Below are 16423 nucleotides of genomic sequence, written 5' to 3' on the forward strand. Positions count from 1 at the left end.
AAAATCAAATGTATATAAAAAAGCACACAACCAAGATTTTCTGTCACCTATCAAACATGAAACAGTCCATCTAATGTTTTATATCATTAACTCCAAAACTGAAAGAGACGTGTGGGCAAAAAGAAAAAAAAGGTTCAAAACTCTATTTCCCGTAATAAATAAGGAGAGGGTTCTATATAGTGATTCCATATACTTAACCCGGCTTTTTTCTGTTACAAAATGACACTTGGTTCATTTTGAATGCCTACTGGGATGTCATTTTTACTAGTGACCAACAGTTTGCTGTGCTACAGATCAAGCCCATGGTAACTCTGTGTGAAAGCCCCTACACTGTGGATTACTGGCTCTAACATTAATGGATGAAATATCTAAAACATGGACAACAGTCGTCCCTACATGAACAAACTTTCAAAGATCAGGGTCATCCCCCCTCAGGGTGTTGAATTCTTCCGGGGCTGAGTACTTGTCAGATCCCTGACCTGCTGTCTGGCGGAAGCCCGCTGCAATCTCATCAAAAGTGCAGCCCTTAGTTTCTGGAACCTTGAAGTAGGTGAAGACGAAGAAGCCGAGCAGCAAGATGGTGAAGATGATGAAGACGTAGGGGCCACAGAGTTGCTGGATTAAAGGGAAAGGCTCAATTCTGTTGTTGTTGCAGACAACAAGCTAATAATTACATTATACATTTTATATATATATATATATATATATATATATATATATATATATATATATATATGTATATATGTGTGTGTGTGTGTGTGTGTGTGTGTGTGTGTGTATGAATTGGAGCTATAGAAATTGAAATACAAATGGTCCGCAAGACACTCACAGAACAGGACTTTCCTAGACCGGTGCTGAGAGTGTATTGCTTGAATACCAAATTTATTTAAAAAAAAAAAATTGGCTCTTTGTCTTTTAAGGGCAGTCAATTCAAACTGAATTATGAATTCTGATTGGATCTTCTGTTGTTAGAGTGCATATTTACAGAGTTTTTATGTTCACCGGATTATACCTGTAGCCAACTGAATCTGTTGTTGTCTAATCCATGGAGCAAAAGCACTCAGTTGTACAACTGAAAATAGGAGCCCCAAAACAAACAAACAAAATTTTAAATAAAAGCTGTCTTACCTCAATGTACTGGAAGCACATCCCCACTAAGAAGTTGGCAGACCAATTGGAGAAACCAGCAACTGCAATGGCAGCAGGACGGGGCCCTTGGCTGAAGAGTTCAGCCACAATAAACCATGGGATGGGGCCAGGGCCAATTTCAAAAAAGGCTACAAAACTGAAGATGGCCACAATGCTAATGTAAGACATCCACTTTAGCTGGTCCTTAGAGCAAAGCATATCACAGAAAATGATCAGTTTCATGGTCTATTTTTTTTACATGGTCAGATTTTTATTACTCTTGATCTACAGCAGGGGTCCCCAATCCCAGTCCACGAGGGCCGGTGTCCCTGCAGGTTTTAGATCTCACCCTGGGTCAACACACCTGAATCACATGGTTAGTTAATTACCAGGCCTCTGGAGAACTTCAAGACATGTTGAGGAGGTAATTTAGCCTTTAAATCAGCTGTGATGGATCAGGGACACATCTAAAACCTGCAGGGACACCGGCCCTCGTGGTATGGGATTGGGGACCCCTGATCTACAGTAACATTGTAGCACTCCTACCCTTTAATTCAAAAGGCCTGCTTTCAGTAATGGTGACCACAAACACTTACCAACAATGCCATGGCCACGGTTAGAAAAACTGCTGAAACGGCCATTCCCATCAGACCAATGAGGTGAAGGGGTCTCCTGCCCATACGCTCCACCACAAACAACTACAAGACATACAGATGTTACAAAATGACAACATAAACCAAACATAATACCAGTATTCACAGTGGAGGTAATATCAATGGATCATAACTGTAATCCATTAATAAAAAATTTAATATTTAAAATGCCCAAAGGAAACCATCATAAAAACAGTAATATAATCATCTACTGTTCAACAGTACTTAAAAAATCCCCCAAAATATATGGAATAAAACTTAAAACTCATAAAACTCAGTGCAACATGATGTACCCACAACCCACGCAGCCAGTCCAGGCACTGGCAAAGATGGTAGCAGAGCTAGCCTCTATGCAGCAGAGCAGGTGGTGGTGAACCAGCACCAGCTTGAGATGCTACGTTCAGTCCAGTATTCTGTGTTGCTGAGAGGAATATATAGCGTTCTAGTAAGATGCCAAGGGGGTTCACGAGAGCCACAAGTGGACTTGGGCTTCACGCAAACCTTAATTCACCAAACCACAGATAGGACATGTCATGCCTGTGCTGCGCTCAGTGACTCGAGGTCATCGGACACTGACTCCAGCATATAATGACTCCATTATATGTTATAATGTTACACATTAAAAGCACAAGATTGTGCCAGAACTTCTGTGATGCCATATTTCATTTAATAAAATCAGATTTCCTTTCTCTTATTCATTGGGTAGTTTCACTTGGTGTTGGCTCTCTCTGCGACACAGTGTCACTTCCTGTTCCTGTTGCAATGCACAGTGGTGTTTTGTGTTGTTTATCTGTGTAGCCCATTTCATTGAAACTTTTAGATAACATCTTATTTCATATTATCCATCCATCAATCCATCCATCCATCCATCCATTAATCTTCTTCCACTTATCCGGGGCTTGGTAGCGGGGCAGCAGCCTAAGTAGAGAAGCCCAGACCTCCCTCAACCCCAGCCACCTCCTCTAGCTTGTCCGGTGGAACACTAAGGCAGCGGTCCCCAACCCCCGGGCCTCAGACCGGTACCGGTCCGTGAGTCGTTTGGTACCGGGCCGCGAGAGTTGAGGCTCAGGTATGAAATGTATAGTTTTCAGGGTTTTTATCGGTTTTCAGCGTTATTTTGTTATCGTTTTTATCATTTACTCTGTTTTCCTGGGTCTTTTCACGTGTGTTATGAATAAATTTTCTTTTTTTTCGGTACCGGTACTAGTTTTATTTTGTTGTATTTATCCGCGACACCTTAAAGGCCGGTCCATGAAAATATTGTCGGGCATAAACCGGTCCGTGGCGCAAAAAAGGTTGGGGACCGCTGCACTAAGGTGTTCCCTGGCCAGCCGAGAGATATAATCTCTCCAGTGTGTCTTGGGTGTGCACCGGGTCCCGTCCCGGTGAGACATGCCTGGAACACCGCACCCAGGAGGCGCCCAGGAGCAATGTTCCCTCTAAGCTGCGCGCATGCATAATTGCGCACTGGTGGCACGGTCTCTGCGCACAGAAAATCTAACCTGAATTGAAATTAAAATGAATACTTTAACAATTCTGTTTTGCAGTGTTAGTCAGTGAGTGACTGGCTGCTCCAGTATGGGATTAGAACGATGTCACCTTATCCCATAGTCCAGCCAATTATGCGATTCACATTCGTATATAGGCAGCTAATCAACTTCGTCTATGACAGCGTCCTTATGTGCCGACACCGGTGCTTTAGCTAGCAAAGCGGCGTGGCTGATGTGGAGTGAAGCCACGTAAATGACAACGTGTACAACTATTGGAGATGTGAGCAGGACAGACAGAACAATTGACGGAAAATGTGTTGACTTTATACCAGTTTTTAAATTGTGTTGATAGGCCACGTAAAACCAAAGATAAAAATATATGCAATGTTTGGTTTTCTTCCTGAATACTATCATTGTTTATATTTACTGCGGGAAGAAACGGTCAAAGCCAAATCCAAGAAAAACCCCCACCCTTTCCTATTGGTCGTAAAATGTACCATGTCGACCAATCAGAAAATGTTATGGCAACATGGCACATAGTTGTTTAGGGAGGGGGAAGTTTTAGGAGTGACTGCGGTGTTTTGAGATGTGAGAGATTTGCGACATTTAGGGAAAATCTTGTGCAGTTAGTGTGTAGTGTAGTAAATAGTTTTGTTGTGTGTGTCAGAACAATACGGCGACTACTGAATGTTACAGGTGTTACAGGAGTGATACATCTCCTGTTGTCAGGCCTGCAGGTATCAGGCTTTTGATGTTCTCCTTTATCTCATAGTGGACAGAAATTATTTTTGGAGTGACACAAATAATTTGTGTGGCATCAAATTTGATGCAGAACAGCTGATTGTTCTGTAAATAGTTTAAAATGTTTATTTTAAAAAAACGCCTTGGCTGCATTTTTAGGTAAACTGCTGCAAAAAACTTTGTTGTTTGCATAACTCAGTTACTTTTTTGAAGAAGTAACTATATAATTAATTGCCCAGCATTGCTCATTATATCTGTATCTATGAAGCGCCTTGAGGCGACGTTTGTTGTGATTTGGCGCTATATAAATAAAATTGAATTGAATTGAATATACTGTATTTTGCAGACAGAGAGCTACAGGACTCTCTCCCAGACCACAGACTCATAATACAAGTCAGAGCTTTATAAAAAAAGAAAGAAAGAAAGAAAGAAAGAAAGAAAGAAAGAAAGAAAGAAAGAAAGTTTTGTTTTCAAAATTGGAGTTCAAGTTATTTTTACTTGTAATAGTGTTAACATACTACACAGGTCATGAACAAGATTTTTTTTTAATTCTCATTGTAAGTGGACTAAAGCAGTTAATTAAAAGTAGTCTAACATAAATGTAAATGCTGTAATTTGATTATTTTAATAAACCATGTAACTTGGATGGATTCGATGCGGCGTGTCCACAGTGCACACGTCTAATGTTGCTCACAGTGGTCCAAGGGACCGCTCAGGGAGTTAGTTAAATTAGAGGAAACATTGCCCAGGAGGCATCCTTGTCAGATGCCTGAACCACCTCAACTGGCTTCTTTCAATGTGGAGGAGCAGCGGCTCTACTCTGGGCCCCTCTCTGGTGACTGAACTTCTCACCCTATCCCTAAGGGAGAAGTCAGCCACCCTTCAGAATAAGCTCATTTCCGCTGCTTGTATCCGCGATATCATTCTTTCGGTCACTACCCACAGCTCCTGACCATAGGTGAGGGTAGGGGCGTAGATCGACCGGTAAATTGAGGGCTTCGCTTTTACGCTCAGCTCTCTCTTCACCACAACAGACCGGTACAGCATCTGCATCACTGCAGCCGCAGCACCAATCCATCTGTTGATCTCCAGTTCCCTTCTTCCCTTCTTAAAAATGGGGACCACCACCCCGGTCTGCAGTCCAGGGGTACTGCCCCTGACCTCTACACAACATTGCAGGGGCGTGTCAGCCAGGACAGCCCTACAACATTCAGAGCCTTCAGGAACTCAGGGCGGACCTCATGCACACCAGGGGCTCTGCCACTAAGGAGTTGTTTAACTGCCTCAGTGACCTCACCCCCCAAAATTGGCAGGTCACCTCCCTCATCCCCAGACTCTGCTTCCTCCTTGTAAGACATGTCAGTGGGATTGAGGAGGTCCTTCCACCGCCCAACAATTTTCGCAGTCGAAGTCAGTAGCGCTCCACCAGCACTATACGCAGTACCGCATACAGCCTCCTGAGTCGCCTGACGGTTTGCCAGGATCTCTTCGAGGCAGTCTGAAAGTCTTTTTCCATGGCCTCTTCGAACTCCTCCCACACCTGAGTATTTGCTTCAGCCACTGCCGGAGCCACATTCCACTTGTCCTATTGGGCTAGCCAAGCCCAATAGGACTCCTTCGTCAGCCTCGTGGCTCCCTTCACCTCTGGTGTCCACCATTTGGTTCAGGGGTTACAACGACAGGCACCAACCACCTTGCGGCCACAGCACAGTTAGCACAGCCTGCTAGGCGTTCACAGCACACCCTCACTATACGTTTAGGTGCACCGGGTCTGTCCAGTGTTCTCCCCCGTCGTCTAATCCAACTCACCACCAGGTGGTGTTCAGTTGACAGATCAGCCCCTCTCTTTACCCGAGTGTCGAGAACATATGGCCGCAGCTCTGGTGATATGATTACAGAATCGATCATCAACCTGCAGCCTAGAGCGTCCTGGTGCCACGTGCACTTTGGACACTCTTATGTTCGAACATGGTGTTCGTTATGGCCAAACTGTGGTTTGCACAGAAGTGCAATAACAAAACATCACTTGGGTTCAGATCACGCCCCTCCAGTTCTCGCTGTCGTTACCCACGTGAGCATTGAAGTCCCCCATTAGGACAACAGGCGGAGCATCTTCCAGCACCCCACCCAGGGACTCTAAAAAGGCTGGGTACTCTGAGCTGCCACTCAGCGCATAAGCGCAGATGACAGTCAGGACCTGTTCCCCGACCCAAAGGTGCAGGGAACAAACCCTCTCATCCACCGGGAGGAACCCCAACATACAGGCAGTAAGCCAAGGAGATATTAAAATACCAGGGGACTGGTTCCAGAGCCCAAGCCATGCGTTGAGGTGAGCCTGACTATATCTAGCCAGGAACATTCAACCTCATGGACTAACTCAGGCTCCTTCCCCACCAGAGAGGTGACATTCCATGTCCCAAATGCCAGTCTTGGATCAGTCCACCAGGGCCTCCACTCCTGGCCGCTGCCCACCACACAATGCACACGACCCCCTATGGCGCCTCCTGCGGGTGGTGGACTTGCAGGAGGATGGCGCCTTTAAATAACATGTATTTTTATTATTATTGTTATTATTATAGTTTAATCTTCATGTGCCTTATTCAAAGCACACTCTCTGTTGAATCTATCTAATATTCACAGTATTCATTCACTGTGACTTTAGGGATTTGTCAGCTTAGCTTAGTTCATAACCAACTAGCTGGCTGCACTTTCCTGCTCAGTGTGTTACATGTTTAGGTACTCAGCCTTCCTTAGTATAAATGATACATTTAATAAATGTAGCCAGTTTACAGCTCTGGAGGCTAAAAAGAACACCGCGGTATACCAAAATCTTTTCTCTTCCTTAATCATTTTTCCCAGCTATCCACCTGGTATTGGTTTAGGTCTTCCACGAGAATTCCTTCCTCCTGTGTGTTTTTCCAACATTGCTCAGTATTAGCTCTTCATGGGTCTGCTCTTGTACTATTGTTCCCATGCAGCTGGGACTGTACCCTGGATAGGTCTTTGGAGGACAGGCTATTTATTCTTTTGACCTCTGGTATTTTGTTTGGCAGTTTATAGATCCTCAGTTATGTACAGTTATGTATCTTATTCATACAGGACCTGTTTTCTAATGATACTGTTGCACACCTCTGTTAGCCGCCTACCCTCCGACCGAGATTCTCTCATTCTGGAATATAAAATTCCCCTCTCGTCCCTGTAGGCAGTCTATCCTTAAGGCCTGGGTCCTCTACCAGAGGCCTGGGAGCTTGTGCAGTATTTTAGCTGTTCCTAGGATATATATAGGATTTATATATGTATATATACATAGAGCTTATTTTTTTGTTTCAACTTGTTCTTTTGCAACTTACAGAAACAACTGTGAATGCAGTGTTGACCACTCCTGTGCCGATAGTTGCATAGACAGGCTGGGACACGCCTGCTCGCTCAAAGATCATAGTTGAGTAGTAGAACACCTACAGAAGATGACAGACACAAGACACAGGTGCGATACTTGAACTTTATATCTTTCTGTGCATGAATTTCTTCTCTACACCTTGCACTTCAACTCGAATGCACTGTTAATGATTTCAAGAACATGAGTTATGACTAATCATTTTAGTAGTAGTAGTAGTACAGTAGTAGTAGCAGTAGTTCATGTTACTAAATAGGATCTCATTACTTAATGGTCGTTAAAGTTATTGTTTAGGTCATTTGTAATCTATGTAGCTTAAGAGATGTAAAACATTTTATCTTATACCCTTTGTTTTATACTCGATGGCATTCACTACAATAGAATGCACAAGTTCTCTTTTGCTCATTTGACTTACAGCATTGATACCAGACAGTTGCTGTGACAGCTGCAGCATGATGGCAACAAAGATGGGCTGGCGGTACATGGGGGAGCGGAAAAGTTCAGGGATGGTCACCTTCTTTTCCTTCATCATCTGCTGGCTCTCCTCCTTCATCTCCTCCATTTCCTCACTCACGTCATCAGTACCCCGTAGTTTAATTAGGACTGGAAGACAGTAGTTATTTCTATGATGTTATGTTACAACTGTCTAGCAGTATATTAGATGGTTTTGGCAGAAATTGTGTGGATAAAAGAAGATTTATTTGTGTAACTTGAGATATAGGTGTTGTTTACAATGAGTCTCTATTGTGTATTTGAGTGTCTATGTGTGTATTCTTCTGTGTTTATTCTAATGAATAGCAATTTTTAGTTTTAGACATTGGGAGTCAGGACATTTGAGAACATGCCTGCCTCTTTGTACTGTAATCTATAATCCCCAAATGTTCCTGTTTGATTGCATTTGATTTTTTCGTCGTCTCTCATGACAGTGTGTTCATCTTACCGCCGCAGGCTTTGTTCTCCTCGTTGCAGTTGATGAGGAGGTATCGGGGGCTCTCAGGACAGAGAGGCAACAGGACACATTGCAGCACAGATGGTAGCAGAGTAAAACCCAGTAGGAGGGGCCATAGGGATGCATTCCCCATGATGGATTCAAGCCCAAAAATCTAAACAATGTATACAATAGACTCCTTATTTGAAAGCCCCTTTCAGACTTGGAATATACACAACAGTAAATTAGTAACGACATCAAATGCTTGAAGTGTCAGCATTTATATATTTTTTAAAAATTAAATTCCCCTCTCGTCCCTGCGGGCGGTCTATCCTTCAAACTCGGGTCCTCTACGAGAGGCCGGGGAGCTTGAGGGTCCTGCACAGTATCTTAGCTGTTTCTGGGTCTGTGCTCTTCTGGATAGAGATCTCCAGTGTTGTTCCTGGGATCTGCTGGAGCCACTCGCCGAGCTCGGGAGTGACTGCATGTAGTGCTCTGATTACCACTGGGACCACATCTTCTCCAGCTCTTCTCTGAGCCCTTGGTACTTCTCAAGCTTCTTGTGTTCCTTCTTCTTAATCTTGCTGTCATTTGGTATCTCTACGTCTATCACTACAGCTGTCTTCTTCTGCTTGTCCACTGAGTTCCTGATGAAGGCTTTTAGGGTCCTGTTGATCTTGTATAGTTCCAGGATCCAGGTATGGGGCATCGAGTCATAGGGCTTCTTGTAATCAATCCTGGCAGTGCATAGGTTGGTCAGTCTTGCAGTCTTGGCTGACTGCTCGGTCTACCAGTAGCTGGTATTTTGTGCCTCTGGTATTCTTACCAATTCCTTTCTCTGCCCTGCTAATGTATTGACCCATGTGCCTATCCAGCTTAGCCACTATGATGCCTGACAAGAACCCCCATGTGGTACTGAGGCAGATTATTGGCTGGTAATTGGATGGGACTGGTTTCTTCTGGGGGTATTTGAGGATCAGGACTGTCCGGCCTTCGGTTAGCCATTCTGGGTGTCTCTCATCCACTAGCAGCTGGTTCATTTCTGCAGCCAGACGCTTGTGGAGTGCAGTCAGCTTCTTCAGCCAGTAGGCGCGAACTATGTCGGGGCCTGGTGCTGTCTGACTCTTCATATTGGAGAATCTTGGGTGTCTGCCAGTGTGATGGTTACTGGACCCTGTTCAGGGAGGTTGCTGTGGTCTTCTCTTAGATCCACTAGCCACTGAGCATTGCTGCTATGTGTTGCGTCCTTCTCCCATATGCTCTTCCAGTATTGTCCCATCTCCAACCTTGGTGGTGCTGTTCTACTGTTTACCTGGAAGTTACTAAAATTATCTACAGTATAGTTGTGTCTTATCCTGTAGAAACTGCAGTGTTGTCAATGCGTTGCCAGGCCTTCACTGCAGCTGCCTTGTTTGTTGGCATCTGTGCCTTCATTTTGTCTTCATTAACTAGAAAGCACAATCTATTGGATTGAAATCAGGTGACTCTCTTGGTCATAGCGAATACAGTTTCTTTGCCTTGAATAACACTTGGGTGGCTTTTGCGGTCTACACTGCGAAACAATGCACGTGGATAATGAATATTTTTACAGCATTTAGCTGAATGTGAGCAGAGTATAGCCCTGTAACACTGGACTCTCCTGTGGTGGTGTGCAGAGTGTACAGAGGCAAAAATCACAAAAAATATGTCATTATCTAGGAACTTATGAAAGTGATTATACGCATTATTAATCAACTGTTACTCAAACTGGTAAATGGTGGGAGTATTTGTGGTTAAAAATGTAAGGCTCTCACCTGTGCCATGAGAATGCCGATCACTACACCAAGCTGATGCAGCGTTCCTAATGCTCCCCGGAGAGATGTGGGTGAGATTTCCTCAATGTACATGGGCACAAAACCAGTGGACAGGCCAGAATAGACACCCACAATTAAACGTCCAATAACGAGCATCTCAAAGGAAGCAGCCAATTTGGAGAATCCCATAAATATTGCAGAAATGAATGCAAGCACATTGGCCATGAGCATGGAGTTCCTCCTTTAAAAAATAATTTACCATAAATGCTCTTTAATAAGAAAACTTTTAAAAAAATTTAATTTTTAAATTTAATTTTAAAAAAAATATGGATGTATATAGATCTTGTTAGCAACGGAGAGAGTCATACCTGCCAAAGCGGTTAACAAAGAGACCGACAGAAAAGGAGCCAAACATCCCTCCCACAGAGAAGATGGCCACAGAGAGAGACCACAGAGCTGTTAGAGTGGTCTGAGGGATGGGCTCTGAAAACCTGCTGCTCCATGTCTCATTGTAGAAGCTCTCAATGATCTAAAACATAAAACAGTACGCAGTAACAGTCTTATTGTAAGACACATAAAGACAGATTAAAGTAAAGTGAAGTAGCTCTTATGTACACAACAGCACTTTAATCCCAACTTTTGCTTAGTGACCCTTGGTGATTTAATACTTTACGCTCAGGGTGAAATACGAAGACAAATATTGGATACACTGCGTTGTCATTTAATTTCCAGAGTCTAATATTTCCAACTCTTTCAGACTTCATGACTTGGGTGGTCTTTAACTTTCTCTCCAGAACTTTCATCAACAGGTCATATGTAAGAGTAATACAGTCAGTCATTATCCTTCTGATACCATTCTAACTTGGTGAACATGATACCTCATGCGCATGTATGTAGCTACATTCATGTCACGGCCTGCAAAGGCAGACCGTGTGGAGTGTGTGAGGAGGACTAGGTGCAGACGCAGACGAGGAGCCAAAACTAAACTTGAACAAAAAGCGAGCCTTTATTTTGGGGTTGAAACTCACAAACATAAAACACAACAAACAAAATGAGGGAAAATCTAAACACACACTGGGAAAACCATGACTTTTACTATGACTGAAACAAGATAATGACTATGAGAACTGTGACATGATGGAGGTAACGCAGAACACAGATACAGAACAAAGGAAGACAGAGGACTTAAACACACACATAAGGTTATTAGGGGAAATGGAGGCACATGGAAAAACAGCTGACAAGAATGAACCTAATGATGCCACAGTGGAAGTGAAACTAAAACAATGAACATGGACCCCAAGACCCCCTCAAAGTAAAACAGGAACCATAAAAAGACGCAGACATGACATGACAGATTAGATACACTAACCAATAAGGGAGACTAAAACACAGGGGTGAGCCACAAGGGGAACCTGAAAAACCATGAACTGTAACCTAGGTGTGGCAGAATTTAGCTAGATAAGCTGAAATGAAGAACACAAATGAATAACAAAATACAAAGAAACTCACAAACACTGGGACCCAGTGACAATTTAAAGATGATTTTTCTTCAGCCTTAACCTCCTAAGACCCAAAGTCTTCCACAGCATGCATTTTTAATTTCTTTTTGATATTTGGGCATATTGGGGCCCGATAAATGTAAAAACAAAGAATTACCAGATTTTTTTTTTTTTACCTGATTTTTGTTTCTAAGAAAAATGAGAGCCACAAATGAGGATATTCGTTTAAAATTTCGATAGAACAGTGGCAGTATAATGTCCTTGCAAGTGGATATCAGGCCATTGTAGAGCAAAATTGAGTATTTTGGTCTAAATAACCCAAAATGTGATGTCCAAATATGTGGACGCAGGGTTCTAGGAGGTTAAAGCAGTTCTGGCTAAATGTCAGGTAACTCAGGAGGGGTGCTCTACTCACACTGTATAGTATAGGCACCGCGGACTTCAACCGAGGATCAGTGGTACAGTAAAATCAGTGGTATGGAAGGAATACTTCTTCTTCTTCATTTAATCCTTAGTTATATTTATTATCTGTCTCTCTTGCACAGTTGTAGAATTCTTCCTGTTAGAGAGCGTTTTTCCTTCCCACTGTTGCCAAGTGCTTGCTCAAAGTGGGTTTACTGACCATTGCAGTTTTCTCTGTATTAATGTAGGGTCTTCACCTTACAATATGAAGCACCTTGGGGCAACTGTTGTGTTTTGGTGCTATATGATTGGGATTGAATTCAGTCTGACTTGTTTACAGTGAGTCTTTGTCACCACTTTGTTCAGAATTTTTATGGGTAGAATTTGTAGGTGGAGCCAAGTGGCAGCAGGCTTCTACTTTGGTAGACGCCTTCTACAGGATCTTGTGGCTGCTTTTTGTAGATGACATGGTTCTCTTGCCTTAACCAGGTAGTGGCTTGAAGCAGCGGGAAAGAGAATCAGCACCTCCAAATGTGACTCCATGGTTCTCAGCAGGAAAAGGGTAGAATGCCCACTCAGGGTCGGGAAGTTGTTGGCTCATGTGGAGAAGTTTAAGTATTTCTGGTTCTTGGTCACATGTAAGGGGGGAGGTAATGAGATTCCACACCACTGCAGATTTGAGTGCTTTTCTGGTCTGTTGAGATGAAGAGCGCTGAGTAAAGCTGTCAATTTACCGGTCACTCTATGTCCCTACTCTCACAGATGGCATCAAGCTCTGGGTAATGACCGATAGAATCGGATTGCAGATAAACACAGTAAAAATTAGTTTTCTGCAATCAGCGTTAGAGATAAGGTGAGAAGTTCAGTCATTCAGGAGAGACCCAGAGTGTAGCATGGTACACTAATGTGCCTGTTTTAATTCATCTCCATATTATTGTGTGAAGTTGCACTGGGTTGGGAGTGTGTGTGTGTGTGTGTGTGTGTGTCACATTTCTGGTGAGCCAATGGCTGTAATGTGGTTGGACTACTAGGCAGGTGTAATTGATTGCACTGATACACTGGTCTACTTATAGCCCACACTACAAACACTGCTGTGTTATTTTGTCTCTCTGTGCAGGTATGTAATGTGATGAAACCGGATATATTTGGGATGGATGGGTTTTGTGCTATGAATTATATAGTGGAGGTGTTATTTTGTCTCTCTGTGCAGGCCAGGGCCTATGATATGCCACAGCTTAAAGGCAGCGGAGTTGCAGAGGCTGGAGTGACCACTGGCTATCTACTTGCAGGGTGGTGGGTCTCAGAGGACAACTGCTAACCCTGTTGAAGTCATCGTGTGGAGTGCAACTGGCATTGTGATTTCATAAAAATGTTCTTTTAAGTCATCGGAGCTTTTCACTATGTGTTAACAGCATTTAACACTGACGCGTTTGTTTGAGATGGGAATGTTTAAGCCACATAAATTAATACATGTGAAAACAGTAAATATACCACATGGATTCAGCTTCAAAACCTTAACTGAAAAAAAAAGAGTTGATCTTCATCAGTGAAACTAACTACTGTATCGCTATTCTAATTCCATTTGTTCTCACACATTTTCAAATATGTATATTTTTTCCTCCTTTACATTCTTCATTCAGACAATGAAACTCTCACATTTTGAGGAGCATTGATGACGCCAGTATTGTAGCCAAACTGAAGCGAGCCAATCACAGCTGTCCCTACTGTGATCATCAGCTGGGGCGTCACCTATTGTTATAAGACAGAAAGAGAAGATTGATAATTACTGTTGGAAGAGGAAAAATCCCTTTTTAATCATGTTACAACCCTCCTAAAACTGTGTGTGGGTAAAAAGATCAAATTTGGAGCTCTCTTGAAGCTATTTTTTATTCTATTAACTTTATCACTTGATAACATTCATTTCTCTCGATCATTTTGATTCATGCAAAAGTTACATTTTCTTTTGATATTTTGTAGTTATGTAGCACTTTATTTCTCTAGCTGCAAAACTCGTTCATGCATCAGCACAGCATTTTCAATATATGCCTTTGCTTTGTCTAAGATTCACACACTCACTGATGGATGGATTGTGGAAACATGGTGTACAGTATCTTGCCCAGGAGCAAGGGATCAAAGCATCAATCTTCCATTTAGAAGAAAACCTGCACTACCTTGACTGGTTAAGTCAGGTTTTACCAGGCTGCTACTCGTTTTCCCGTACTCTCTTGGAAACAGAAATCAGCAACAGCTGATTGCTCTGACTGTTGTGGTACCCAGAATGAGGATCGTAATCCTGGAGGAACTTCATAGCAAACAATGAGATTTCAATCGAGCTGTTTCAGCAAGCATCATCAGGAATGTGAGGTGTATATTTAACAAAATGGACAAACTTAGTGAGCTGATCAAACCCCAGAGAGCACATCAGAGTGACAGAAGTGTTTCATGGAGGACTGAAGTATTGCAGTTAGATGCTGACACTCAGACATGGCTTCAAGACTTTTTAGGTGAACAAAGAGGTTATTTTGGATTATTAGAAGAAATGCAGAAGAATTGCACTGTAGTTCTAATTGAAATATTGTGTAAACTTTGAATGGATGGATGCAGGATGTTTATCGTTGATGGATTAATCCCTGATGCATCGATTGGCATGTGTAAATATATCTATTGATCTGGTTAGTTAAGTAGCAGAGGGGGTGGTTAATCAGGTTCAGCTACTTTGGTTTTAATGAAATTAACAACAGGTGCACTAGAGGGGCAGCACTGAGACAACTCCCAAAATATGAATACATCTGTCCCTCTTCATATTCTCTGACTATTTTTGATTAGTTTTACATTTGCCTAGGGTCAGTGCAACCACTGGTAGCATGAGGAAACCTGGACCCCACAGAGGTTGAACAGGCAGTTCACCTCCTCCAGGATGGTACAAACAAGGCAAACAAGGTTTGCTGTGTCTCCCTGAACAGACTCAAGAGCATACAGGGGAGCTGGACATGTTCATAGAAGGTAAAAACCCATCAGCAGTACTGGTATCTGCCTCTTTCTGCAAGCAGGAACTGGGTGAGTGCTGCCATAGTCCTACAAAATGACCACCAGAAGGCCAGTAATGTCTCCCACCAACCAGTGACTTCAGTGGTGCCCTGTTCTTTTCACTTTGATTTGTTTTCACTGATCTCATCCATCTGTAGGCTGATACTTTTACCTTCCATTTAACAATATGACATCCTGTGTTTCTTGACTTGTTTTCAAAGTGTTATCAGTGTAGATGAAAGCATTGTATCATTGTGTATGTGACAGGGTGAAGGAAAGAAATTAATAATAATAGTAATTATAATAAAGTTTGTTTTATATAGTTTATATTTATTTGTGTGCTTGCTCTTTCATTTGCAGGGCTATAGCTTCTAAGCTAACTATTATTATAGCTAAGCCTGTAATAAAATTAAAGTCTAATCCCTGTCATGTCAGGAGTGCTGCTTCTGCTGTACAGTCAAATACATCAGCATATATAGTACGAATGTACACAGATCCTATGATGTGTAACACAACTTTACACAAAATTGCATGGCATGCTGTATAAAAGTACTTAAATCCTTAAACGCAGACCATCTTAAAAAACTACTAATCCACATATTAATGCATCAATTTTACTTCTTTACTGACAGTTTAAGACTGATCAAACTTTATTATTTTACATAAATTTTGAATCACTTGTTGTAAAACAGTGTTTATGCAAAACATTTGTAAGACAAAGACTAAATTTATCTTCTGTTGCTACTATCTCACGGTGTAATAAGAAAATGGAAGCACTGCTTACAGCTGTAAGAAAAGGAGTAGAAGTCCTGACTGTGCTGCTGAATTTAGGTCAAACACACCATTAAAACATCCTAATTTTTATATCTGAAGTTATTGTTTCACTCACTATGACATGGTGTCTGCTGTGAAAACGTGCTGCCACATAATGGATTAAACACTGGAGCCTTTTAATTGTATTCCTGACCTATTTCTTTTTTCAACAAACAAAGTCTTCATCCTGTATGAATCAAGCAGCAGTTACCTTGCCACTGCACTCCATGGCAGCCCACAAAATCCAAAATCCGGATTGTCAGTAATCAGTCAGGTAATTTACTATCTACAATAAAACAGTGCTCATGATGTTGCCTGCTAGACTTGAGTCCTACATCAGTGTAAACAAATCTTTTTCAGTTCCTTCCTCCATTCACCTGCAGCAGTAAGCAGCTTAGTGACGTCAGCACTAAGTGGATCTTAATGAGCTGCTGAGGTCCCAGCAAAGCAGCACTATCATGATGTTGACATCCTAGGGCTGAAGTCTCAGAGCTGTAATACATTCACTGACTGATTTAGTCTTAGATGCATTTAATAAGTTAAAAAATGAAA

General features: G+C 42.3%; 1 protein-coding gene across 1 annotated transcript; it reads right to left on the bottom strand.

Moving 5' to 3' along the window:
• Positions 1-408: 408 nt before the first annotated feature.
• LOC308407188 (solute carrier family 2, facilitated glucose transporter member 1-like) lies at positions 409-16100 on the bottom strand (the record flags this gene model as incomplete). Its single annotated transcript, XM_080898706.1, has 10 exons — positions 409-615; positions 1129-1332; positions 1725-1826; positions 7363-7467; positions 7822-8009; positions 8347-8509; positions 10128-10368; positions 10496-10656; positions 13688-13780; positions 16083-16100. The coding sequence occupies 10 exons, from the start codon at positions 16098-16100 to the stop codon at positions 409-411; spliced, it is 1482 nt and encodes a 493-aa protein (XP_080754832.1).
• Positions 16101-16423: the final 323 nt, after the last annotated feature.

This window comes from Rhamphochromis sp. 'chilingali' (genome assembly GCF_963969265.1).
Source record: "Rhamphochromis sp. 'chilingali' genome assembly, chromosome: 12".
NCBI classification, from domain to species: domain Eukaryota; kingdom Metazoa; phylum Chordata; class Actinopteri; order Cichliformes; family Cichlidae; genus Rhamphochromis; species Rhamphochromis sp. 'chilingali'.